At 39.5% G+C, this 27,186-nt stretch overlaps 1 protein-coding gene across 2 annotated transcripts in view; it reads right to left on the bottom strand.

Annotated features, from left to right (window-relative positions):
- The window catches only part of ARAP3 (ArfGAP with RhoGAP domain, ankyrin repeat and PH domain 3), a 137,799-nt gene that overhangs the window by 35,989 nt on the left and 74,624 nt on the right, over window positions 1-27,186 (bottom strand). For both annotated transcript variants that reach the window (XM_063447921.1, XM_063447922.1), the window contains exons 9-21: window positions 26,769-26,953; window positions 25,889-25,995; window positions 25,250-25,449; window positions 24,040-24,125; window positions 22,758-22,940; window positions 18,926-19,082; window positions 18,114-18,248; window positions 15,721-15,871; window positions 14,637-14,739; window positions 12,947-13,145; window positions 12,304-12,367; window positions 4,001-4,164; window positions 2,222-2,434 (exon numbers count right to left, since the gene is read on the bottom strand). In XM_063447921.1, coding sequence (XP_063303991.1) covers window positions 2,222-2,434; window positions 4,001-4,164; window positions 12,304-12,367; window positions 12,947-13,145; window positions 14,637-14,739; window positions 15,721-15,871; window positions 18,114-18,248; window positions 18,926-19,082; window positions 22,758-22,940; window positions 24,040-24,125; window positions 25,250-25,449; window positions 25,889-25,995; window positions 26,769-26,953 — 1,947 coding nt within the window. The remainder of the gene's footprint in view (window positions 1-2,221; window positions 2,435-4,000; window positions 4,165-12,303; window positions 12,368-12,946; window positions 13,146-14,636; window positions 14,740-15,720; window positions 15,872-18,113; window positions 18,249-18,925; window positions 19,083-22,757; window positions 22,941-24,039; window positions 24,126-25,249; window positions 25,450-25,888; window positions 25,996-26,768; window positions 26,954-27,186) is intronic.

Here is a 27,186-nt window from a genome sequence, read left to right as displayed (position 1 = left end):
TATATTTTATCGCATGTGTGGAACATACTGCACCATTATTGTTTCCATTTTTATTTCCAACTTGGTTACCTGCCACTACATAGAAGAGGACACTTGCCGTATATCCTGCAAGCGGGGATAATACCGCTGCAAGCCATTCACACCAGAGCTGGATTAAGCTCTGTCAACTGTAAGTAAGAACTCTTCCATTTTTTATAAAATTGGATTATCCTCCATGTCATTGACATCTTTTGGATATCGTATAAAGTTGTCATGCCTTAACTATGGTATCCTCTTACTTCCTGGTTCCACGGAGCCTAGCCACACCCCTTTATGACACGGTCTGCCTATTTAATCTGACTGCACCAGCTGATCAGGGCTGGATTATTGAACTACGTTCCTTACTCACAACCCGGCTACAACTTCATGGTGAAAGCCTCTGCTACCGGACCGGACTGAAAGACTCTGCAAAGTTCCCTTCACCTCTCCTCATCCACGACTAAGGATTAAACACTCTTCATACGCCTCTGAGGAGATCTGCCGGAAGCTAAGTAAAACCAATGTGATAATAGTTGCATCTAAAAGCTGTTATTACCTGTCTCCAAAAGTCCTTCGGTAAAAACAATCCCGTTACAGCTAACTTCAACTCATACTTCATATCAGTTATCTGCATCTGTCTTGCTTCAGTTAAAGTATGGAACAGCTATTGTAATTACTTATCACCTAAACCGTTAACTCTACTAAGAGACTCTTTATTGATTCAGTGTCTGCAATTTACTACCGTTTACTCCTTAAAGCTACAGTGCCTGTAATTGTGGACTTCAGTTATCGTTTACTACTTAAAGCTACAGTACCTGTAAATTGGAATTAAAGTCTTTTCCTTTTCCTTTCGTTAATAAATATTCAACTATACGAAACCTGCAGTTGTGTTCCTTCATAACAAATGTTTAAACGTGACAAAAGTAGAACTTTGGACACAACGATATAGATCCCATTGGACTTAATATCATTATCTGTTGTACACAGTGGCGCAGACCCATCCCTCATTCTCTTGCTTTGTCTATTTATCTCCAGGGACATTAGAGGGAGTCCTTGTTTGGGACTGCTGCCTTCCTGATTAGCGCTGACTCTACTCCTTGTTTTGTTATAGAAGAAGAGTGTGCCTATGCATCTGTGAAACCCATTTCAGATTGTAAGGCTCTAAATAAGGTGAGCATTATACTCATTGTACCTTTTAACTTGATTTTATTAACAGACTGCACATTGATCCCTTCTCTCCTTCGCTTTTACCTTGAGAAATACCTTGCAGCGGATTGGAGGGGTGATGCTGCCCTAAAAGCATAAAAGCCCAATTTCGGAGACCGTATTTGCATATAGGCTCCTTTAAATATGAGTGTTTTACTTCACCACCATTTATTTGATCATATCCTACGTACCACCTGAACTATATTGTATTTTTTATCTTTTATAGGTACCACAAGCCATTTTGCACACATTTTTTAGCGCTCCACTTAAAGGTGTAGGTTTTACTTATACCACTCTATAGATTTTGGGTGTGGATGAGAGCTGCTGTTGTTTATTTATTCTAGCACTTTGTTGTACACACATCCCTTCCAAAAGGAGGTGTATCTGGTCTTGTATAAAGTGCTTTAGGGGTCTGGAGTGTCCCTTTAAGTAATAAGTGTACCACCCTCCATTATAACACTAGTAAATGCCTCTCTTGTATGTCAATACAGATGTTTTCCATAACCTCACCTTATAAAGGGTAGTAATACATATTTTATTATTCAGTGCTATCAAATTAACTATTCTAACAATTTGCTAATGAAAATTGACATCCATAATAATTAATAATACAATTTTCATTTCATGAAAGTATTTCTAATTATAGGTAAGAAAACTGTATTTCCGATCCTGGCTTATTAGAGGGTATTATGCTAAATTATATTTTATTTGTTTTTAACACTGTGCCAATTTATTTGCTTTATGACAAGTTCTGGTGTGTTTGGGAGTTCATTACTAAGATATTTGTCTCTTGCTCATAGATTATTAGATTAAATGTAACAATATTTATTTTTTATTTAAAGCCGCACTGTCACCCATCCTGCAAAACTTGTATTGCATAAAGATAAAATATTTATGAAATACTCCTATTGACTTTGTTGGAATTCCACTGACTTCCCAGTCAAAGATATACTGATACAAAGCAGGGACTAGTTGGTATAGAACACAATTATTTTACCTGCTGCTTCTTGCCATTTAGGGTGCAATTCTGTTGTGAAAATTGGATCATCCAACTCTCTAAAAAATCTTTTCAGCACATCAGTGACATCCTCAATAAAGTTGTCATTAATACGAAGCTTGACGTTTCGAGCATCCTTGCGAAACTCATCCATGAGCAGTTTAATCCTTGACTTGGCTCCATTTTTGCGGTAAATTCCTTCATGGCAAAGACCTGTTTAGAGGAAAAAGACACTGTTAACACTTTTCGATGTCACTGTCCATAGTGCTGTCTATTTTTTAGTATTTCCAGAAACATCATTTTTCAGAAAGTCCTGGCAGCTTTGAACCAATGAACCCACTTTGACATTATGTAATTTAAAATAACTTATATATTCAAGTTGGACTACGTTGTAGTGTTTGTTTTTAAATGTAGGTGTGCATTTGGGTGTAGTGCTTGCTTTTGATTCCAGTGTTTATATATATAATATTAGTGTTTTAATAGAGATGTTTTTGTATGTAGTGTTGACGTTTGCATGCAACGGTGTAGTTGTGTGTAGTGTTGCTGTTTGAATGCTGAGATGTACGTACATATACATATAGTTTATTTCGTTAGTACCTATTTTCTATCACTTTTATTGTTTTAATAAAGTACTTTTTTTTAAGTAAGTATCCAGCCCTTTGGATTTCTGCTTTTATTCTCACCTGGCTTCCTGGATATCCATCAAATCCATAGGTGGGGATCATTCCACACAAGTGCTCCATACCATAGCAGGTTCATGCTCTGGAAATTCTAAGTAGAATACTTACCTGTATTATATGTTCATTTTATAATTGGACTACACCATTGGTTTTCCTATCTGTGCTTCCCTCTACATATATTACTGACTGCTGCTCAATATATCTGACATCATATCCTTGGAGGGGGATTGTCCCGTCCTGGCGTGCAATATTAGAGCTAATTTAAAGCTCTGGAAAATGTGAGTGTTCTATTGGCACTGCCTTTATATCTACTGCATTTCTTACCGCATTATACTATTGTACATTTCTTTGTTAAAGATATGTCTCACAATTATCCTCCTCTGTTGATTGTATGTATAATCCTTTTTAATTACTAAGCACGGCTCACCATTTGTTTGTATTTATCTGCTTGTTATTCACAAGGTGTGGGAACTCCTTGTAGGTGGACTGCTGCTATTTGTGATAAGAGAACACTATACGCATTATTTGTTATACAGATACAAGCACTGACACACATGCAGATGCTGATACACACAGATACACACACTAACAAATACAGATACACAGACAAAAAGATACACACACACTGACACAGACACACAGATATACACACAGACACACATACAGATACACTGGTAAAAACACGGATACATGAAGACACACAGGTACTCACAATGACATACATACAGATACACAGATATATACACTGATACACATTCAAATACACATACACACAAATACACACATACACAGACACACAGAATTAATGGTGACAACTGCAATGTGCAGTTACTGCCCAGGAGTGTTGGCACCCTTTATTTCAGACTGACAGGAACACATGTATTTCAGTTGAACAATGCACTAATCATGTCACACAATAAGAAGTATGATAAATGTATAAATGTTTTAAAAAACACATTATGCAACCTGTCTTTTAGGAAACTTGGAATTTAAATGGCTGTTCAGTCTGTTGTACCACTTTAACGTAAAATGCATTTTCAAATTGTAAATCATTCTCTACTACTACTTAGTGCACTTTAAAATAAATACAGCCACCCACCATATTGTGTAAGAAAGGCAATGCAACTGTCTACGATGATGGGAATGTCATTCCGGCTTAACTGCTGCTCTCGTAAGATGTTTCCACTGCTGCATGCTGCCACTTGGATATCATTGCTCCATGCCACAAAATCAGTCCGTGTGATTCCTTGCAAATACAATGTCCTGCATAGATAAAATAGCCTATATTAATTAACAATCATTTTTAAAGTGGATCTTTGACTTCTGAGTTTTTTCTGAGATCTAGTTTGCAGTTGACCTTTTTAATTTCTCAGTTCCTGGCTTTAGTTTGTTCATTGCTACACTATTTTGTCTTGTTTGCCATAACAACTTTTCTCTGATGATCAGGTTTCTCTTTACTCCTGACCTCCACTCACTGACCTAATTGTTAACCCATACTGTTAACTCTCAGGCTGTATCGTTGGATACTAACCCTTAATTCTAGTGCTGAGTTAAAAACCTAATGTGCTTGGTGCTAATAATTGATGAAAAACTACAGAATCTCATAGACAGGAAAGACTAAAATAGCCATACTTCCTACGTTTCCAGGATAATATGGGCTAATCTGAATTTGGGATGTTTCTAACTAATTTTAATAACTTCTTTGGTATCCTTTCTCTCAGGGACACTAGAGAAAACACCACTTTTTCCAATTTTTGCCTTCATAAAACCAGTATGTGAAGAGGTCTGGCTGCGACAGGTGTTTTAGTGAATCACTTGTCAGTGGCAAGTTAGTGACATTCAAGATTATTATCGCCATTTATATAGTGCCAACAGATTCCGTAGCGCATTACAATATTATTAGAGGGGGGATTTAACTATAAATAGAACAATTACAAGAAACCTTACATGAATGATAGGTTGAAGAGGGCCCTGCTCAAACGAGCTTACAGTCTATAGACAGTCTATAGACTGGCACACTTGTACACCAGAAACATAAAATGCATTCAATAGATGGAGCATGTTGGTTCAGAGAGATGGGTAGGTCATGATTTGATGATACAGAGGTACGTATAATTCGTAGCTGGAAGAAAAGAAAAAAATGAACATACCCTAGTGCAATATTGTTTGAGCTAAAAAATATATGAAAGATACCTCTATAATATATACGTACCTCTGAATCATCAAATCATCAAATTCAGGAACCGTACGGAGGACAACTCTGTCTGTGAAAGACCGTAAAAGGCTCCTTAATGGATAGAGCATGGAGCTCAGAAACTCTCCTGCCAGAAGCTAGGGCGATCAGCAAAGCAGTCTTAATAGAGAGAGCATGCAGAGAAACAGTTTCAAATGGTTCAAAGGGTTCCAACTTTAAGGCATTCAGGACCAAAGGGAGATTCCAGGATGGAACAAATGGCTTAATTGGAGGCTTTATCTGAAGGACTCTGGATGACTCTGGATGAAGGATGAATCTGATGACATCTGAGCCCAATGCCCATCTATGATTGGTTAGAGCGGACAAAGCTGAGACGTGCACCTTAAGAGTGTTATAGCTCAGCCCTTTAGCAAGCCCAGACTGCAGGAACTCCAAAATATTAGAGGAGGAGGGATCTTGAATATTAATATTCAATGCCCTCGCAGTCAGAGAAAACTTCCCACACTCTATAATAAGTGGCCGAAGTGGAATGCTTACGCGCCTTCAGCATAGTGTCTATTACGGCCTGGGAGAATCCTTTGTTTAAAATCCGGTTCCTTTCCAAGCCATGAGATTGAGTGAGACAGGATTTGGATGCAACACAGGACCCTGGAACAGAAGATCCGGAGCTCTGGGGAGTGGGAGAGGAGGTTCCACCGAAAGACTTTGAAGCAGGGGAAGCCAAGGTCTTCAAGGCCAATAAGGCGCAATCAGGATGAAAGACACTTGCTCTGTTCTCATCTTCCTCAGGAGTGGGAGAATTAGTGAAAATGGGGGAAACGCATGACCCATCCTGAACCTCCAGGGGCTTGATAAAGAATCCCTTCCCAGTGCTAGATGGTCTTCTTCTTTCGTGAAGAAAAGATCTACTTTTCTGTTGGCCCGAGTGGCTAGAAGGTCTACTTGAGGTAGGCCCCATTTGTTCACAGTCATGCGGAATACTCTGTCCGATAGGCACCATTCCCCTGGATCTATCCTGGATCTGCTGAGGAAATCCGCCAGTTGATTCCGTTTCCCTGGTAGATGGATGGCTGTAAGGCCCGCCAGGTTTCTCTGAACCCACCACATCAGGTGATTCATGATTTCCATCATCTTGCAGCTCCTGGTACCTCCTTGGTGATTGACATAGGATACCACGGTGGAGTTGTCCATTCTTATCTTCACCCATTGACCCTTGAGATGAATCAAGAAGTGTTTCAATGCTTTGTGGACAGCCATAAGCTCTATCAAATTGGAATGGACATTGTTTGCCCTGAAACTCCATTCTTCCTGCGCAAAGTTGTGGAGACAATGAGCGCCCCATCCCCACTGGCTGGCATCCGTTGTCACAGTTATCCATGCGATGTCTCCTAGTGGAAAACTCTTGGATAGGTGTTCTCTGTTTAGCCACCACATCAGAGAATGGCGTACAGTCAGGGGAAGCTTGATGGGTTGGAGCAGGTTCCGGGAGGAGAATTGTCTCAGGAAATTGGCTTGGAATGGTCTCATTCTCCACTGTGCCCATCTGGTCAGTTCTATTGTGGAGGACATGGAACCAAGGAGGCTCATTACAGCCTTTGCAGGGGCAACCCTGGATTTCAGCATCCTTCTCAATAGCATCCTGAGTTTCAATATTCTTGCTGATGAAAGTTGGACAGTGCCCTTCAGAGTGTCGAAGTGAGCACCTAAGTAAATCATAGATTGCGTTGGGTGGAGGTGGCTCCTCTTGGTGTTGATCTTCCAGCCGTGTGCTTGCAGAAACTGAATGCTGGTAATAGCATGGGATGTCAGAGAATCTACGTTGTTTCCTAAGATCAAGATGTCGTCCAAAATAAATAGCGATGTTCTGCTTCCTGAGTTCTGCAATGAGAACAATCAGGACCTTTGTAAACGTTCTCGGGGCTGTGCTCAGTCCACAGGGGAGGGCTCTGAACTGGAAATGACCTTCTTCCACAGCAAACCTCAGAAACCTCAGAAACAAATGGGTATGTGAAAATATGCGTCTAACAGATCTATAGACAGCATCCATTGGTTGGGTGACACTACTTTTATTATAGACTGCAGGGATTCCATTTTGAATCTGCGAATGTGCAGATGCTTGTTTAGCCTGTGTAGATCCAGAATGGGTCTCCATCCCCCTGAGGATTTCTTCGTTAAGAAGATGTGGGAGTAAAACCCTTGAGTTATTTCGCCTGCTGGCACTTTGATGATGATCTTCTCCTTCTGCAAATAAAGGATGAAGTTTTGTAGGGCCATGCACTTTTCCTTGTCTCCTGGCCACTTTGTGAGGTGAAAGGACCTGTTGGGAGGATGCTCAAAGAATTCTAGCAGGTAACCTCTCCAAATAATATCCAGCACCCAACCGTCGCTTGTGGATTCGTCCCATATCGGTAGATATTGGAGAAGACAAGCCCCAACACCTTCGGATTTGGGAATTATGTAGTCATAAATTCCTTGGATTTTTGGAGGAAGACGAACCGCGTGACTTGCCTCCTCTGCTTCCAGATGGGGCTCCTTTCCCAGGTTGAAATCTGGAATATTCTCTACCCGGCTTGTAGGACCTACTGTCACGAAAGGAATGGTACTCTTTCCTGGCACGAAAGGATCCTTTATACTTCCTCTCCTGAGGTAGAAAGGCTTTATTCCCTTCAGCCGCCCTGTTAAGGCATTCATCCAGATTCTTGCCAAACAACATACTCCCGTGGAATGGCAAAGAACACAAACTATTCTTGGAGGAAGCATCGGCTGCCCAAGATCTGAGCCAAAGCGCCCGTCTGGAGGAAATCGAGAAGGACATATTTCTAGCAAGGTTCCTTACTAGATCCACTGCAACTTCTGATGAGAAATCAATTGCTAGACGCATATCTCTTAGGCCATCTACAATGGAGGAACGGCTTCTGCCACTCCTGATGTCCTCCTCCAGCTCCTGAAGCCAAACTTTCATAGCTCTTGTAACTGACGTGAGAGCAACAGCAGGGTGGAGACCTGAGTCTACATAGGATTTGGAAAGGTAGTATTCCATCTTACGATCCATTGGATCCCTGAAGGAACCTGCATCGTCCACAGGTAGGGTAGTGTGCTTGGCTTGATCTAACAACTGCAGCATCAACTTTGGGTGGAAGATCCCATGTTTCTGCATCTTTGGGATCAAATGGATATAATCTGGAGAACTTCCTTTTTGCAGATGATCTCCTATCAGACCTGGACCATTCTTCTTTAATAAGGTCACTAATTGTGGCATGCACAGGGAAAGCCGCTCTTTTTCTTCTAAGAGCAGAGAAATAGCGGTTAGATGTAGAGGGTTCCTCCTCTGAGGGTTCCTTTAAGGTAAGGGTTTCTCTGACCCGTGCAATTAAATGATCCACCTCCGCAGGTACCAGGAAGTCAGGATCTGGCATAACATCCTCCTCCGAGGAAAAAGCTAGGTCTCTCAGCAAAGCTGAATCCATAAACTCATCTTCCGAGTTTCCTGGAGACAAATCTGAGGGCTCAGAATATCTAGGTCGCTTGTGGGTATTTCCAACCTCTCTGATGCCCTGGGCAACTGCATGCTCAATAAGTTGCATAATTTCCGGTGTTGAATGAGAAGGTCCAGCAGCTGCTGAGAGACAATCCAAACAGAGACCCTTCTATGGCTCTGTTATCACAGGATATACACAGCGTCCTTTTGGGCGACTTTCCTTTGGACGATCCTGAAGTCTTTGTACTTTTAGCACTGCAATACACCAAACGTGCTCATTAGTACATTACCACTCTTTTTTTTTTTTTTTTTTTAATGAAAGGATGGCTTACCTTTATTGCTTAGATTGTGACCTATTATGGTGAGAAGAATCCGATTCCCTGGATCTTGAGCGAGAATCCATCTATAAATAATAGATGGAACAGCGAAACTTAAACCAAGAAGAAGAAACTATAAGAAATAAGAAATAATAATAATAATAGGGAAAAACGTACTTTATGCTTTAGACGAAAAAGGAACCTGGAAAGGTGAAGAACCAACAGTCACGTGATCTTTATGGTGCAGAAAAACTTTCCAGGAGGATGAAAATTCAGCCTGCCCTAAAAAGAGGTCTGGCGCTTTAAGAAGGGCGTCTTACGTCATCGCGTATGCGCAAATGATCGAAAAAACGAGCGAACGGCCCAAATAGAAAATAAACGAACAGTGTTGGTGCACAAACGCGCTCATTCGTGTTAATCGTGTTCGCGCGCTTATCCGAATGAAAATCCGCGCGAACACTAGAAACTACCGAACGCCGCGAATGCGTCCCGGAGCCTACGAACGCTGCACAGGCACACAGGAGACTCCCGAACGCTGTGCAGGTGCACTGGAAACTCCCGAACGCCGCGCAGGCACAGGGAAACCACAGAACGCCGCACAGAGACACTACAGGTGCCAGGAGGTACGTTAGAGTAGGAGAAACCGACCACTTACCGGAAGGATAATTCTGCAGGCAAGTACCAATCCATTGAGCCATTACCTTGATTCTGGTGGGGGGAATTCCAAACAGAAAACCAGCTAAATTCCATGGTCCTTCACTTGCTACCCCTGGGGTCATTGCAAGATTTATAGGAAGGAAAAACCCCCGGTCACTAAAAGGGTTTTCTCCAGGGGGACACCTTTGCGCAGGGCCGTATACTGGAGACTTCCCAGGGGAGAGAGGATGAACTCCCCAGGGGTCAGAGGAACTAATCCTCAGGTAAGCCATAAAAGAAAATCTCTAATAGTCTTGAAAAGACCGACATGTCCTAGGGATAGGACAGGAAAAAAAGACTGGGGAAGGAGGGGTAGGATGTGGTACTTATACGGCTTAATTATTATTCCTGTCCAATGGGGATAGGGAGGAGCTACCCAATGTTGTGTTGCCATGGATATGGCCAGAAAATATATATATGCACGCCCATCTAGACATTTCCAGTCAATTGGAAAACCCTTCCCATTTATGGCTATGCTCACAGGTTTAAATTTTCTTATTGTCTATTCCAGTGGTTCCCAAACCTTTTAGGTTCAAGGCGCCCTTAATATTTTAGTATTTTTCCAATGCAACCCAAGTCTCTGTTGAGCAGCAATGTTTCCCTGGTGCTATAATCATAGCAACGGGGAAACATTCCGCAGCACCCCTGTGTGCACACAGTTTGGGAACTGCTGGTCTATTCTATTAATTGTATCAACTATTTTGTATGATTAACAAAAATTGTATTCTTAAAAAAAAAAAAAAAAAAAAAAAAACAATAAACAACCTGTATTAATTTTTACCTTCTGGAATAAAACAAAACAAACAAACAATCAAACCTTTTTTTAAGCGAGAGGGACAATTGCACATTTAAAGTATGTACACACCCAATGTCGATGATTCTCCTCCATGGCTAAACCCAATCTACCTGTACCCATCTTACTAGTCCCACAGTTCTTACCTTCTCACTATCACTAACTTTGGAATCCCCTCTTTTCAAGATTCACTTTTCTAATCATATCCCTCCCTTCTTACTAGCAAAGACAGAAGCTGACTCCTGGTGGGCTGCCTAGTGAGTTTAGCAGACAGCAGAACAGTGACACTTGATGTCAGGATAATTCTGGGGTCAAGAAGAAGCAGGGTCATTTCAACAGCGCACAAAGTCCACTCTAATTTAACTATTTGATGGTCAGCCAGTCAGCAATAGATATGCTCCCGTGCGTCCCTCCTAAGTTTCCATACTCCCTTCACTCTGCACAAGAGCATGGTATTACATTACTTATTTTTTTTCAAAGACCTAGAGCTGCAGCTTTTTCTAATCCTATATGAATCCAGTTTTGCTTAATGTATCAGTAGGAAAGGTAAATTTGATAACGTCTTAATATTAACAGTCTTAAGAAGAATGTTTAAACCATTACTTCAAATTAAAGGACCACTATAGGCACCCAGACCCCTTCAGCTTAATAAAGTGGTCTGGGTGCCAGGTCCCTCTCGGATTAACCCTTTCTGCTGTAACATAGCAGTTTCAGAGAAACTGCTATGTTTACAATAGCGTTAATCCAGCCTCTAGTGGCTGTCTCACTGACAGCTGCTAGAGGCGCTTCCGCGCTTCTCACTGTGATTTTCACAGTGAGAAGACGCCAGCGTCTATAGGAAAGCATTGAGAATGCTTTCCTATGAGACTGGCTGAATGCTCGCGTGGCTCGTGACGCGCATGCGCATTCAGCCGATGACGGGAAAGGAGGAGGAGAGTCCCCAGCGCCGAGGGACCCGGGGGGGGACCCTGAGGGTGGGGGGACCCTGAGGCGGGGGGGGACCCTGAGGGTGGGGGGACCCAAGGACCCTATAGAGCCAGGAAAACGAGTATGTTTTCTTGGCACTATAGTGGTCCTTTAATTTAGATGCATTTTTAGTGGAACTTTTATCTCCAGGAAAAAAAATCTGTATATTTACATTAGCTTTGGTATGCTAATAGTCTGTTCACTTTTTTTTACATCATAATATATTAAGTTAATTATTTGTTTCTTTCACTTTCAAGAAAAGTTTGTCAGTTGTAAGATTCTGCTATGAGTGGGAAAGAGTATTCTGAACAGTGGCCAGCAGATGGCACTGGTTTCCTACATGTTACTATGTCAGGGCATTTGGTTAAAAATATAACATTTGTTTATTCAACAAAATCTAATTTTTTTTTTGTTTAAAAAATAATTTCAGCACAGAATTAATCAGAAATTACCCATCATGACAAATGTTGTTAGAACACTTACTACACAGACTCTTAGTGCCATTGCAGGCTCTACAAAATATCTAGGTAAGTAGTAAGGATTTCCTGAGTTAGCATGCACACATAAAACTTTAAGAACACACAGGGGAATTTTTTTGTGGGTTAGTAATGAACCCACATAGATGTTTCTTTAAAATGTCATATAGAACCTTAGATTGGATGTTGGGCTAAGGTAACATCCCCAGGACATACTTGGAAACCAGTGTAATCTGAATGTACCTTTCCTGGTTAAATACTTTGTTATTATTATATATTGTAATGAATCACATCTGAATTATGAGAATTCATTCAATTCGGCGTGATTTTAATTTGTTTGGACTTTGTATTGCACATTGTGTAGGGACACAACCCTTTATGTTAGCATACTGATGGCAATGTTTCCGTTGAATAAAAATGATGCTTTCATTGCAAGCATTAAATATTGAAAATAACATAAGTTTACAATAAAGACAACATACCGTCCTTTTTCGACAAGTATAAGAATATCTTTCTTCTCTGAGTTCTCCGATACTGGTGATACAGCTGGTAATAGAAAAGATGCATAGCCACATCAGATTAGACACTGGAACACAGCAGACAGTCTTATATAAGGGGATTCCAATTAAGACACACATCTTATAGCTACATTCTTGCTTGTGTGCTACATATTTTAGTGAGATGGCACTGTCTTTGATACCATATTCCTGTGCTATCTCTTTGTAATCGAAAATCGAATGGAGTATGTGAAAAGGAGTGGGGGAAGACATTTTTGCTCCGGAAACAAAGAACTCATCTTTCTCAAGGGAATGAACAGCACTTATTGGATTTCCTTACCAAAGCCTTTTTTAATGGCGAGGAAATACTTTCTTTTTCCTTACAGCTGTCTCTAACATGCTGTGTTATTGATAAATATAATTGGGATATTACATCATCATCACTTCTAGCGGGACAGAAACAAAGTAGGAGAAAAAGATCTGTGGATTTAGGGGATGTATCCCTAGATCACCAGGGATATGAATTCTTCACTCCATCCCAAAGCATCTAGGGAAGAAATTGCTCTTATTAAGCCTCAACCTGGTATAGATGCTTGTAAGAATGTTAACAATTTATCAAGGGACTTACTGAGCTCTTGAAGCTGACGTAGATTGACACTGTCCTCTGCTGCACCCTGATCTTCAGGACAAATGAAAAGATGGCATTTTCGCAATAAAAAAAATCCTTCCATCCATTGATCTGGGTTCAGCATTGCCTTGTATCGCATCTTCCCAACACGCTGGAACTCATGTCCTAACAGGCAGTGGCAACTCAGTGGTGTGAACCACTGCGCAATGGGAGAGAGGTTTAGATCATTATTTCTAAATAAGTAATAGATTCCGTTTAATTTTTATGCCATTTATTTTGGTACTGGTGATATTTGCTATTAAATAATTAAAGTAAATTAATTATTAGAATCCAAAAAATGAATTTTGGCAAATAAAATGAAATATAGCTTAGAATCAAAAATTTTAAAGATGCTGCTCCAACTTCTCATTAGAGTATACAATGTTGATAACAAAATCTAGCATCATGAATTTCATCTGTATTATATCTAAATACTGAAACCATGCACAAACCTGACTGAGCAAGTAGCAAGGAATAAAAGAAAACAAAGCCAGTATCCAACTTGCTACCTAGTAGCAGCATTAGATTGATTCCACCATCAAAATTACACACTGCATGCATTTAATTATCATACCTGCTTCACGAGCCAGACGTCCTGCGATTCCCTTGTCAGATGCAATGACGTTGTACGTTGTACCAACAGAGGTCACAGGGGCCTATATCAAGCCCTTGTGACCTCTCTTCATTGCCCCATAGTGGTTATTGTTATTTTGAGAGTGCGTTCCTCTATACTCGTATTTCTGACTACCTGACTTGGCTTTGTATAATTGTTTGTTATGTATTCTGGTATCCCTGACCCTTGCCTTGGTTATATTTGTCTATCCATGTGTGTCCATTCCTGACCTAGACTTGTATAGAATCTGACTATACTATATCCAATATCTCCTATATACAGTAAGCTACGGTCTGGTAACACATCTTTTCTGTGAATAGAGTTCTACTTGCTTCACTGCATGCACGTTAGGGCATTGGGCTGTTCCAGGTTACATGTTACAGCCCCAAACCTGTAGCCTGGAAACCAACAACCCTAGTTCGATAGCATTCTCTGTTTATGACGTCAGCATTTTAAAAATAGGAGAGAAGAAGTAGACAAGAAAAAAGAGGGAGCTTACCTCTAGAAGAGAGAAACATCAATTAACGGAGAGAACAGAAAAAGGAGAGAAAGAGGGAATTTGAAATAATGGAAGAGGAAAATAACAGGCTAAAGCTGAAACAAAAAGAAAATTGGGAGATGATATGTACTCTGTAAAGAGCTGAAATGAATTAAATGCATTATTTAGTTATAGTGTTATTTATATTCAAATAATAAAAGCAAATATGCTGCAATGTATGAAACTCATGTCTATATACTAATATTAACAGTACATATTTGATTAATTGCAAATTTTAAGCTGAAATAGCTAAAAGAGAAAAAATATCCAACTCCATTATCCACAATTCATGGTTTAGTAAAAAAAGGACATAAGAAAGTGCCACGGTGCTACTGGGTTTGGAAGTTGGAACTACTCTCTTTTTTAAGTTTTGTTCGCAATTTTCTACTTAGTTCCCTGCATGCTCTGCATCATTTCATTACATGGAATCGAACACCATCAGTCAAAAAAGTGCACAATCCTTTACATTAAAAGGTCTTTTGATTTCTGGAAAAATCTACCTTTCCAATTGCACATGTCCAGGTTTGAAGGGTTTCAGCTGCATCTGTTCCAAATTGATGCATTTTTTCTGAAGATAGGATGATCTCAAATATGTACCGATACCTAAAACATTTCAAATTAAAATGAAAGGTATGCAGTTTAATAATCACTATTTGTTATTCAAAGAATTGGTGAAATTATCACTGTATTTCTATAATTTATATTCTAATATCTGTATTTTCTAGGAGCTACACTTTTTTGGTGTTTATGAGTGTATGGCAGAAGGTGACATACAATTCACAATAATCTGTTACTTAATCTACAATGAATACTTTTAGAAAATGGAGTATGCAATATCATATTGTCTTTACCTACATTACATTTCCAGTTACAGAAACAGCTATACAAGGAATATGAAGTCAACTAATATGCCATGAATAGTCCATGCCTGGTCCATATTCAAAAGGAAAATATTGCGGTTTTTCTCCATGAGATGTTGGCAGGGGAATTGCCACATGGCAAGATCAAGGGTTTCATCCAAATAGTACATGTTATGCCCAGACTACATCCCACATATAGACTTAAGCCCATGCTAAAGCCAGTCCTATGTCATGCACTAAGCCAACTGCAAACCCTAATGTGTTCAATCAAAGATGTGGCATTAAAATTTGATTTATAGAGGTCAGAGGATAAAGTGGACCTTCACTTATAAACTCCCGACCTGCTTTATTAACCACGAGCCATGCTGGATTAAACCTTCACCCCTCTTCATTAAAAATAACTCACTGTTTTGTAAGACTCCTGTGTGTATAAAAGGTGTACTCTATTCTTGTTATAAAGTACTGTTAGACAGGACTAAGGATGCCAGGAGTCTCTATCACTATACATTCTATAACATATCTGACATATATGTGTTGGTCTACCAAATGGCAAGAAGTGATATCTACATATTTTCAATCCCTTTTCTAAAACATGTTACGGTTATATTTGTCCACATCCTTTATATAAAATTAGTCCCATTAAACACACATGTTTCTTCTTAATTTCCTTATGTTGTATAAAGCCTAAAGTAGGAGCCAACAAGTTATTGAAATGGTTCAGTACCGTTCAACCAAAGATGGACTGTTCAATGCTTCATTCTTGCTTATGCCCATAGAGACAACTTCTGATGGTTCGATCTTCCCAACCTCTGTCTTTTTGTCATTCTCATAGAAAATAAGAGATCGTTCCAAGACACACCAATATTTTTGGAATTCTGCATAGGACATAAATTAGGCATCAGTTGTTTAATAGTTTTTCATGCGTGCCTTGAGTTAGTTGGTCCACATATCAGAGTTCTATATATACAGAACCGGTGTCAGGAAGTTTGACTCTGTAAGCAAATGATCATTTTGTCATCTCCTACATTTATGGTGCCATTTTAAGCATGGCTGCCACGGTGCCCGATTGTCACCTCACTGTGACCGCACCAGATCAGTGCGGTCACACCATTGCAGTGCCCAATCGGCACTGCGATGTTACCGCATCTGATCGGTGTGGTCACACTATAGGAGGGACGTACGTAGGTACGTACGTATGTGCGTGGTCATGTTTTCGCTGTGCAAGCACGTTCTGGGGTCATGGGACCCAAATTAGCAAATAGCAGGGTTTACAGAGTTATTTAAATCCAAACCTGCAGTTGTTCAGTGCCCTGTTGTGGTTTCCATCTTGGCTTGGCTTGACTTTTTACCCATATTTCTGGTATCCCTGACCCTTTGGCTTTGTTCTTACCGTATTTGTTCCTTTCTGTATTCCTGATCTCAGCTCGTGACTGTTTATTATATTACGTTAAATCCAGCTATTCTAAGGCCCGGTAATGCGTCGTTACTGTTTGTTATTTGTTACGTGTTTGACTTAATTTTGCGTGTTGGGCCACTGGTTCGTCCTGACAGTGACACATAAACAGCTTAAATGCTATCTTGTGTTAGCCAATAAGATTGAAGATTTGAAGAATTTCAGTTAATTTATCCATCATCCCACCAGATTTTTCATGCCATCATCATCATTCCATCATCCAGCCAGGTTTTTAGTACTTTGTCATCCCCTCCATATATCTTCTACAAGACTATCTCAAAGACACTGACACAAAACGCAATCTCCGTTGTACGCAAAACGCAACCTGAAAAAAGTGCATCCTAACAAATACAAACAAACATACACAGAACATCCTCAGCTACTGACACAATCATACACACACACTCTTTCAGCTACTGAGTGCAAGACACACAAACACAACCTTACACACTGACACCAACATATACAAATGTACATGCCACTGACAACTACATATAAACTAACTCTCAGATATAAAAGTAACCATATTTACATACACATTCTCAGCCACTCCTACCATCAAAAACACAACACATACACTTTTTGAAAGTTAAGCACTCTCTCAGAAGCTAAAGCCAACACTCAAGGTTCATGCAGGCTCCTCCCTGCGACTGGACACCTCCATCTTAGCTACCTTTCAACCATTGTTTTAAGCTTTGTGCTTTGCTCCCAGCTGTCAGCATAGAGAAAGCATTCAGAGAAGAAATGAAACAGTGTCTATATATGTTTTGTTAAATTGCAATATTTGCCCTGGCTTTGCCTTGTCTGAACTGTATGATTTAATTTGCTAAATCTTTAAAGGAACACTCCAAGCAACAAAAGGACTACAGCTCACTCTAGTGGGTATGTTTCAAGTAGTAAAAATATTTTGAAGGGAATAGTTACTTGGTGTATGCCACTCCTTGCCTCCACTACCAACTCTGCCAAAAGTTCATAAACCAGTATCTATGTTAGCTTTCCTGCACTAAGCCCTGCTAAATGTCTCACTGACTGAGAGCAATCGGCTGATGCTCTCAGCCAATAAGCTAAGCCGTGCATGCAGGAGAACTAAATGGACTTCTACTAAGGAACTTCTGTCATTTGTAATAGAGGTGGGGAGCAGCACATTCCATACAAAAGGAAATAGGTCAAATTGTTCAAAATCAGTTAGACTACTTATAAAGGGCCAGGTTACATTGAACACCATAACCACTACATCAAGCTGTAATGGTACTTGGAGTGTTCCTTCAATATAAAATTAAAAGAAATCTGAGCAAATTTGCCAAAACATTTTAACATAAGTTAAAGGTAATTTTCAATGTTGTTTTCAATGATGTAATTTCCAGTTCCCCTTAAACCCAATAACATTTAAACTTTTTGCAACATTTATTAATCTGTTATGGGAGAATACACATTAACATAATGATCAGCATAGCTACTTTTAGCAGAAGTCTGAGTTAATTTATATGCATGAGTGTGCAAAGAATGTATGGGGAAAATCATCTGTTTTATTGTTACTGTATTCTATCATTAGAACAGGAAATGTCACCTACAAACCTCACCAGCTGATTCATTAGCAATATTATGTTATGTTCTTTCACCTTATAATAATGTGCATTGGTGTGAATGTAGTTTGTGTTTCTTACCATCCTTTGTCTTCTTGCCAGTAACTGTTTTGCTCAATAAAGTCGTCTTGTTGAGATGCCCAGAATGCACCACAGGCTGCATGATCTCGTCATAGACTCTGACATTGTTGAGGTCATCTAGTGCTAGTCCATCCACTGTATATATTTAATAGACGCGAAAAAAAGGACACAAAAATACATTACTCATTATTATTTCTGTTACATGTAGACATAGTATAAATAAATGAATGCTCCTGGGGAAACTTCATTACTTAAATAGCACTTACTAAATGGCTAATTCTAAATATTGATGTTTTTTATGATGTGATAGCTCTACACTGGGCTTCCACAAACTTCAGCCCTCCAGATGTTGCTGAACTACAACTCCCATGATTCTATGAATGACATAGATAGGCTGAGAATCATGGGAGTTGTAGTTCAGCAACATGTGGAGGGCCAGAGTTTGGGGAAGCCTGCTGTACACCATAAAAAATGGTATATCTTTTACTAAACAATATAAACTAAAATAACATAATTTCTCAGCGAGAGAAGGATCCCCATCGTGTAGGTTAAGGGCAGTGTTGTTACTACAAATTATTGTAAGCAGATGCACGAGACATGAGAAATATGATGTTTCGTTAGCCAATAAGAACTCACTGTAATTTGCTTGGGGACCCAGTTTTGAGACTAAATTAAGAATATAACAATATTTCAATATGCAAACACAGACAGTCTAGTGGCTTTACAAAAACTAACTTCCATATAATACTATTTGCCAGGTGGATAGTCATAGCGTTATAGCTCTGGAAACCAATGCATTGATCATATATTACTGTTTATGCTGCTGTTGCTTGCTCTCCAGTTCTCAGCAGCCTGCATTGATTGAGAGGTGCTGTCCAAGCCAGTTGGATCTGCCAAAGATTCCCCATCAGAGAAAAATTGCATCACAGACTTTAGCAAGTTTGGTCCTGCAACGGCAGTGCAGAGCACCTACAAAACAAACAAAAAATGCTTCCAGCTTAATTCTCACCAACTAACAATGTGAAATTAAGGAGGTAACCAAATTACAAAATTAACTACAAAAACAAAAGCAAAAAAAATGAGTTTAAAATAAAAGGGGAGTTTTGTGATTCTGTCGGGGATACGTCTGCTTGTATTGATCTTTTATTGGGCAACTGCAAGGTTGCTGTTGTAATAAGAGAGATGTTCTGATGTTTCGCTTAGTCCACCAGACTCTTAATTTTTTCTGCACCTTAAGAAAAATCCCAATAGAGCTAAAAAAGAAGGCACAGGCACCTGTCCCAACTCTGAAGATACTATTCAATCTTTCAATAATCAAGAAACAATATTCCAACATCAGAATTGTAGAATAAAAATGCAAAAACCATACACATATCAACTTTAAACAGTTAAGCTACAAATGCCATTATTTGGTGCAGTTGCTCAAGAATTACAGTGCTTTTTAACTGTATAACACTGTATCCCTAAACTGCAATTCAGTTACAGATGCTTGCTGGTTGATTTAATTTTGGTTGGCGACTGCAGGCTGGCTCACAGTGGAATACCAGCAGCATGCCAACTAATTAAATGTAGGCTGTTGGTGTCTGGTTTACATAGCTTAGATTTGCAACTACAGCCACAATCCAAGTGCAATGAACAAGACCCAGCTGCACTCCAAGACCTATGAATCTGCATGCCAAATTCCTTGATCTTAGATTGTAGCTATATGCTTGTTTATTGCAAATGGATTGTATCTGTATGCTGGGTCATTGCTGGGTCATTGCACTTGGTCTGTATATGCATAATATCACCACACATGATTCAACCACTGCCCAATATTGCAGCATTGTAAAGCATCCCTAGGTCAAAGACACTAAACTAACTACATCCTCTCTTAAAGTGAGGTCTAATTTTATATTCAAGATGCAGAGTTCAGATTTCTTATTTCTTATATTTGTTTAAGTACCACTTCAGTGACTGTACATAGTCAAATGAATGCATTCACAAATTTACATATAACACCATTTCACTTTGTGATATTTTGGAATTACCGTATTTATCGGCGTATAACACGCACTTTTTTCCCCTGAAAATAGGGGGAAAATCGTGGGTGCGTGTTATACGCCGATATCCCATAATTACTTACCTGTCCTGAAGCGTGGGCCGGCTTTACAGCGCGCACCGCAGTACAGGAACTTTAATTTAAGGTTCCGGTTTCCGGCGGGACTGAAAGGAAGTGTGCACACTATTGTGCACACTTCCTTTCAGTCCCGCCGGAAACCGGAACCTTAAATTAAAGTTCCTGTACTGCGGTGCGCGCTGTAAAGCCGGCCCACGCTTCAGGACAGGTAAGTAATTATGGGAGGGGAGGAAAGTACACTATGGGAGGGGAGGGGAGGGGGAGGAAAGTACACTATGGGAGGGGAGGGGAGGGGGAGGAAAGTACACTATGGGAGGGGAGGGGAGGGGGAGGAAAGTACACTATGGGAGGGGAGGGGAGGGGAGGAAAGTACACTATGGGAGGGGAGGGGGAGGAAAGTACACTATGGGAGGGGAGGGGGAGGAAAGTACACTATGGGAGGGGAGGGGGAGGAAAGTACACTATGGGAGGGGAGGGGGAGGAAAGTACACTATGGGAGGGGAGGGGGAGGAAAGTACACTATGGGAGGGGAGGGGGAGGAAAGTACACTATGGGAGGGGAGGGGGAGGAAAGTACACTATGGGAGGGGAGGGGGAGGAAAGTACACTATGGGAGGGGAGGGGGGGGAGTACACTATGGGAGGGGAGGGAGGGGGAGAATACTATGGGAGGGGAGGGAGGGGGAGAATACTATGGGAGGGGAGGGAGGGGGAGAATACTATGGGAGGGGAGGGAGGGGGAGAATACTATGGGAGGGGAGGGAGGGGGAGAATACTATGGGAGGGGAGGGGGGGAGAATACTATGGGAGGGGAGGGGGGGAGAATACTATGGGAGGGGAGGGGGGGAGAATACTATGGGAGGGGAGGGGGGGGAGAATACTATGGAAGGGGAGGGGGGAGAATACTATGGGAGGGGAGGGGGGGAGAATACTATGGGAGGGGAGGGGGGGAGAATACTATGGGAGGGGAGGGGGGGAGAATACTATGGGAGGGGAGGGGGGAGAATACTATGGGAGGGGAGGGGGGAGAATACTATGGGAGGGGAGGGGGGAGAATACTATGGGAGGGGAGGGGGGAGAATACTATGGGAGGGGAGGGGGGAGAATACTATGGGAGGGGAGGGGGGAGAATACTATGGGAGGGGAGGGGGGGAGAATACTATGGGAGGAGGGGGGGGATACTATGGGGGGAGGGGGGGAGAATACTATGGAAAGGGGGGGGACACTATGGGATGAGGGGGGAATACTATGGCATGAGGGGGGAAATTTCCTGGAATTTCTTTCTAAAAATGAGGTGCGTGTTATACGCCTGTGCGTGTTATACGCCGATAAATACGGTAAATGCATTGGCTTTGACATTTTGTTTAAGTGACCTGTATTTTGGCTTGGTAAATAAACTGTAAAAACATGCTACTGCATTGATCTTGCATTTGTTCCCCTGAGCTAAGAATAGAAGTGCAGGGTCAGCTCATTACTTAGTGTCAGCTGAGCAGTCACAGCCCAGCAATGCGTGGCTTAGCTCAGTAAAGAAAGCTTCTGGCTCTCTCGGAACAGGTGAGCAGTGCCTGGCAGACCCCAGGTAAGCTGTCAAATTGTTGGAAAATTGGTGCCAGTGCAATCCTGGCACCATAGCCACTAGTGGTTATGGCGCTTGGAGTAATCCTTCAAAAATAATAAAGCACTAATTGTCTATCAGTTCTTCTATTTATCTATATCTCTATCTAATTATGCTGAGTTGGCATGGTCCTAAAAAAAAAAGCTGAGGAATATCACAGGAAACTATGATATTAAAAAATGCTGAGGAATATCACAATGGAAACTCGGAATGCTGACTCACTGAATGCAACAATGTAACCATAATGTTATAGTCCCGAATTCTGTAAATGTAGACTATATGGATATGTTTGTATATTATGAGAGTAACATATTTACTATGGTTCAAGAAATAACATATCTAATGTGGTTCTGTATGAAACCAGAGTTGTGGATATGTATGAGATTGGATAAATTAAAAGGGATATCCACAGACCAGTGTTATTAAACCACTACTTTTTTCCTTGAAAGGTGAGCACACGTTTGCCTTAAAAAGGAGGAACAGTAGACTATAACAAATAGAAGAGGAAGAATGGTTCTAATTATAATTCTAGTATTGTAAAAGGAATTGATACTTGTAAGCCAAATGGAGAAATTGCATGTTGTCCACTCATTGTGTGAGGAGGGAAATTATGCAGTCATATATGACTCAACCTAGGACCAAGGATTTGCAGCCTATCTTAGTTGTAATGAATTAACATTTTTGAATTGTAAATAATAGATAAAATACATTTAGGAACCTAGGTGGTCTAAAACCTGGGTGGCCATTTTCCTTAAGAAACACAAGAAAAGTATGCAGCTGTCATTATCTCTTCAAAGTAAAAACAATAAGGAATGATTTAGTCATGGAAAAACACTTCCATACATTTTTTGAAGAACTTTTTTTCAAGACACCTTAAATTACGAAGCACAGATGTTATTTATTATTCATTACCTTAAGTATCTCCTCTTGGGAGGTATAATGTGGATGTGGGGCTCTGAACCTGCCTTCCCGGTATTTTTGTGTGATGAAATCTCGTCTTTTTTCCATTGTATCATCGTGATTGAGTACCTCAGACGGCAAAAGTCTTGCAGCCCAGAAACGGTTAGCTCTGTCATTCCCCAAGATGATGAATAGCTAAAAATGTTTAATGGCAATAGTCAAAGGTATGTACAACAGCATTGCTGAATACACATACTATGGTGCTAGGCAGGGACAGATTTACATGCCAAGTGATTGTAGAAGCAGAATTCTAATAGGCCCTTTGCTTTTCCCTCCCCCATCCCACAAAAAGGTGCCTAGAGCGTGTTTAATTAATTTATTAACTGCATTGCAGGCATGAAAATGTATTTTAAAAATGTTTCTATAATTGAAAACTGAATATTTATATATATTTATACTTTTAATGTATTGTGATTGAATCTCTGAGTTCCAATTAGTTATTTGTTGTTTTGTGTAGTCCAGTCACCCTCCTGTGACTGGTAGCATAGATGCACGAACTGTTATGCAGTTTGCATCACTCAATCACAATTCTATAATCCAATCTTTATATAAAGAGTGCATCTCTGAATGCTATCCCTGCTCCGACAAGGCATTCCCTGTGTAAAAGACTGTTAGTGGGGAGACGGTAATTGATTCCATCCACTTCCTGTCCAACCTCATGCACAGTTACCAGGTGACCTACAACAGCAATGAGATTTACTCCAACTGCAACTCTGCTATCAAGCATATAAGGCCTATTTGGAACATAGAGAAACTTTAGCAAGGCTGGTTGTTCAATTTATGCACTTTAGCAAGCCTGTTAAAATAATAATGTGGGCTATTGTATTTAAACTGCTTTTTAAAACATATCTATATTACTGTAGAGCTAAGAGCTGTGGTTGTTCAATTTATGCACTTTAGCAAGCCTGTTAAAATAATAATGTGGGCTATTGTATTTAAACTGCTTTTTAAAACATATCTATATTACTGTAGAGCTAAGAGCTGTGGTGGTACACAGATATACAAAAAAAACAAAAAACCTTCTGTAATCAAAAACAGAAGGGTTTTTTTTTTTTACCTCAAATAGGGATTTTCCCCTCCTAAATAGTGAGGATGAAGTTTTGCTGTTTACAGTTAATAGATGAGGAAAAACGCTCAAAATGCTTTGTTATTATAATACGTTTTTTGAGCATCAAATGTTCTGAAGCCAATCTCCATAGTATTTCTGTTGTACAAAAAAAGAATGGTTTCAAACCTGCACAATTTCATTGCTCCAGATACTTGTGTCTAATTTGAGGCTCTGCACTTTGGAAATACTGGTTCCGAGACTTCTGTGCTGACCTGCAGAAAAAAGGAAATATTGTCATCTAAGGAATGGAAAGGATACTTTTTGCCAATTAGAAAGCAAGAGGCATAAATCTATCGGTACACTTACATGGTAATTCACTATTCAGAATGGCCCTCAGCAAATTTATCTGGCTGCATATGGGGCCATTCAGACTACAAAATCCATTCTTCTTTCTTTGAAATCATCTTTTCTTCAGTCATAAAAAAGACTGAACTAAAATCCATAATATGTGATACAACTATTAAAATAAATCCATCTCCAACCCAGATAATCTGACAGTGAACTGCGCAGAATGGGCTTGTAACCTACCAATCAAAGTACCTTGACAGGCAAGTCTCACTTCTCTTGCCATAGGGACCACCAGCAACCCAGGGAGGGGAGGTTGGACAACGCCACTAATAGGCATGTTCACTCCCCTCATGTATAATTATTTAGATACCTACACAGTGGGCATAGCATTTGGTAAATTTTACTGGATTCTATCCATCCAAACCAAATCCATTGTTTAATGAATAACCTTATAAATACAAAATAACAAAAAGTAAAAATGTGGTAACCGTCTGGTGAAATTAATTCAACGATGAAAACATAAATTTTGTCGTCAAAAATCTTACTCAAAGTACTTGTGAATTTCTCATTCTTTTTTTTCCTTTCATTGGAATATTTGAGTAAAAACATACAGTCATATGCAACAAAAGTTATTGTGCATTAAATTTGTGCACACCAAAGAAAATTGATTAGTCTGCAATTATTTTATCCAAAATATGTATTTGCATTGGACAGACCAAATGTCATCCATGTGGCATTTCAGTCCGGACAAATTTCACTTATACAAACGTTATGGAAAGAATTATGTGGGTGAACCAAAATGGAGCGAAAATACACCTATCATAATATATAGAGATTTTTTTTTACTGCCTTTTTTCCTCTCATTTGGTCACTTCTCCGACGGAAATCAGAAATACAAAATAAAAAAAATGACTCATAAATTGCCCATTTCCTTTGTTTTGTGATACATTTATATTGTGTTTCGGAGTTTTGGAATTTTGATGGATCATTGATGTGATTTGTTTTGGAACCAAATGCACAAATCTGCTATGCATAAGCCGCCACAAACCTGCACACTGCTTGCATATTACCACACACAGGTTGATTGAGGCCCAGTCAGGATTAAATGCTTTGCAGTCAGCACACATCTTATTGGCCTTATTCGACCAGATCTTCTCAGCCACTTCGTAGTCAGAAAGTGATTCAGAGATACATTCCAGCAAAGCCTCCATCCACTCCTTTTTTTCTCGCTCTGATTCTGCAGTAAAACTAAATAAATACAAAAAACTGTAAATAAGTAAACGGAGAGATCATAGCTGCTCCTATTAAATCTCATATGGTTATCACAGGCTACAAAAAAAAGGTAAAGAGAAAAAAAATGGTTTAATTTTAAAGTAGATCAATATAATTCTTCACTGAATGGTGCAAGTAGGAGGTAGTGAATAAAGGTAATATCTACCATAAAGGCAACTTTACAGACACCAGAACCAGTACATTAATTTGTAGTTGTTCTGATGACTATTGTGTCCCTTCAAGGTCTATTCCTTGTAAAATGTGACAAACTTATTAATTATTAGCAATGTTTAGGTAAAGAAAAATGTAAGCAAATGTATTGCAGTTCTTCTGTGTTTTATTATGAATATTATGAAGTCGAAACTTATATTAAATGAAGAATAGTGTCATATAAATATTCATTGTTTCTAATTACCTGAAGATTTTTTGTGGGGTAATCAACTCAAAGTTCTTGTTTCGTGCACAACGGATTGTTGAACCATGCATGTCAATTACAAATATCCCAATGCCCATTTTGAAAAACTGCAACCATAGAAACAAACAAACAAAAAAGCAGAATATGAAAAGTCAGAAGGATTAACAACATCCTATCAACAATTTGAGTGTAGGTAAAATTGCACATTTGTAAACGAAAGATTGAGTTGCCAAAATTCTTCTGTAAGTATAGAAGACAGATCTGAGTCTTTACAGCCTCCATTAAACTTGCCATTCATAAAGTTAGTAGCATGTTTGCTGTATTTGTACTAAAGAAGTAAAGGTCGATTAAGACATTAACATATTCAACAAACAGAATTGATGTATTTCGTTTAATATCAACATCCTGGATCATTGACTTTTCTCTCTTTTTTCTTCACCCCTTTTACTGAAAATGCTATATAAACTTCTTTGAAAAACGTAAATACAAATATAAACTTAAAAAAAACCTAAAAACTTCCTGTCCACTTGTAGTATTGTAGAAATATTATTTGTTTGGAAATATAATTATTTTTTTTAATTAGGTTTATTTTTGCAGATATAGTCAATGAAATGTTTTTTTAAGTGTCTCAAGCGAAATATGTTCTAGGGGGCGCTTTCCTCAAAGCAAATGGAGAGATGTTATTTCACACAGGCTGAATAAGTAATTCAATACACCAGTTCACATGTCTTTTAAAAGATTAAAGGCCCTGTTTACTTATTAAAAAGTGATGTATGGGTATATAAAGAATATTTGATGATCTACAGGGTGTGCTCTGGAGTGCCATTATTGCTCTGGAGTGCCATTATTTAAGAAGTGTACACTTTCTCTAACTTCTTACCTGCTCATTTTTATGAATCCACAGCTCATCAGTGGTAAGGACGGCAAATATTTTAGACTTATGACCTTTGAGCTCCAAGTAGCCAGATCTCTTACATGAAAATGTGCCTTGTCGTGTTCGTGGGAACAGCATGCACTGTTCTTTTACCCTGTTCTGAATAGTAGAGCACCACTCATTGCGTTGAGCTGCATGTATCAGAAATAAACAAGACACATGGCAGTAAAGTTTGAGATAATGACAATGTCTAAAGCACAAAGCATTTACTCTTACTGATCAAATACAAGACATTTACTTTTGATCTATATGAATTATTAGCCATGCATTGGACATACACTTACTGTATTGGATGCAACTTATTGCTGATCTATGATTAATCCTCATCAGTTCTTAGAATGATGAGAAAAAAAAATACAGAAAA

Source organism: Pelobates fuscus, chromosome 3 (genome assembly GCF_036172605.1).
Source record: "Pelobates fuscus isolate aPelFus1 chromosome 3, aPelFus1.pri, whole genome shotgun sequence".
Classification (NCBI taxonomy): Eukaryota; Metazoa; Chordata; class Amphibia; order Anura; family Pelobatidae; genus Pelobates; species Pelobates fuscus.
This window is presented reverse-complemented; position numbering and strand designations above follow the sequence as displayed.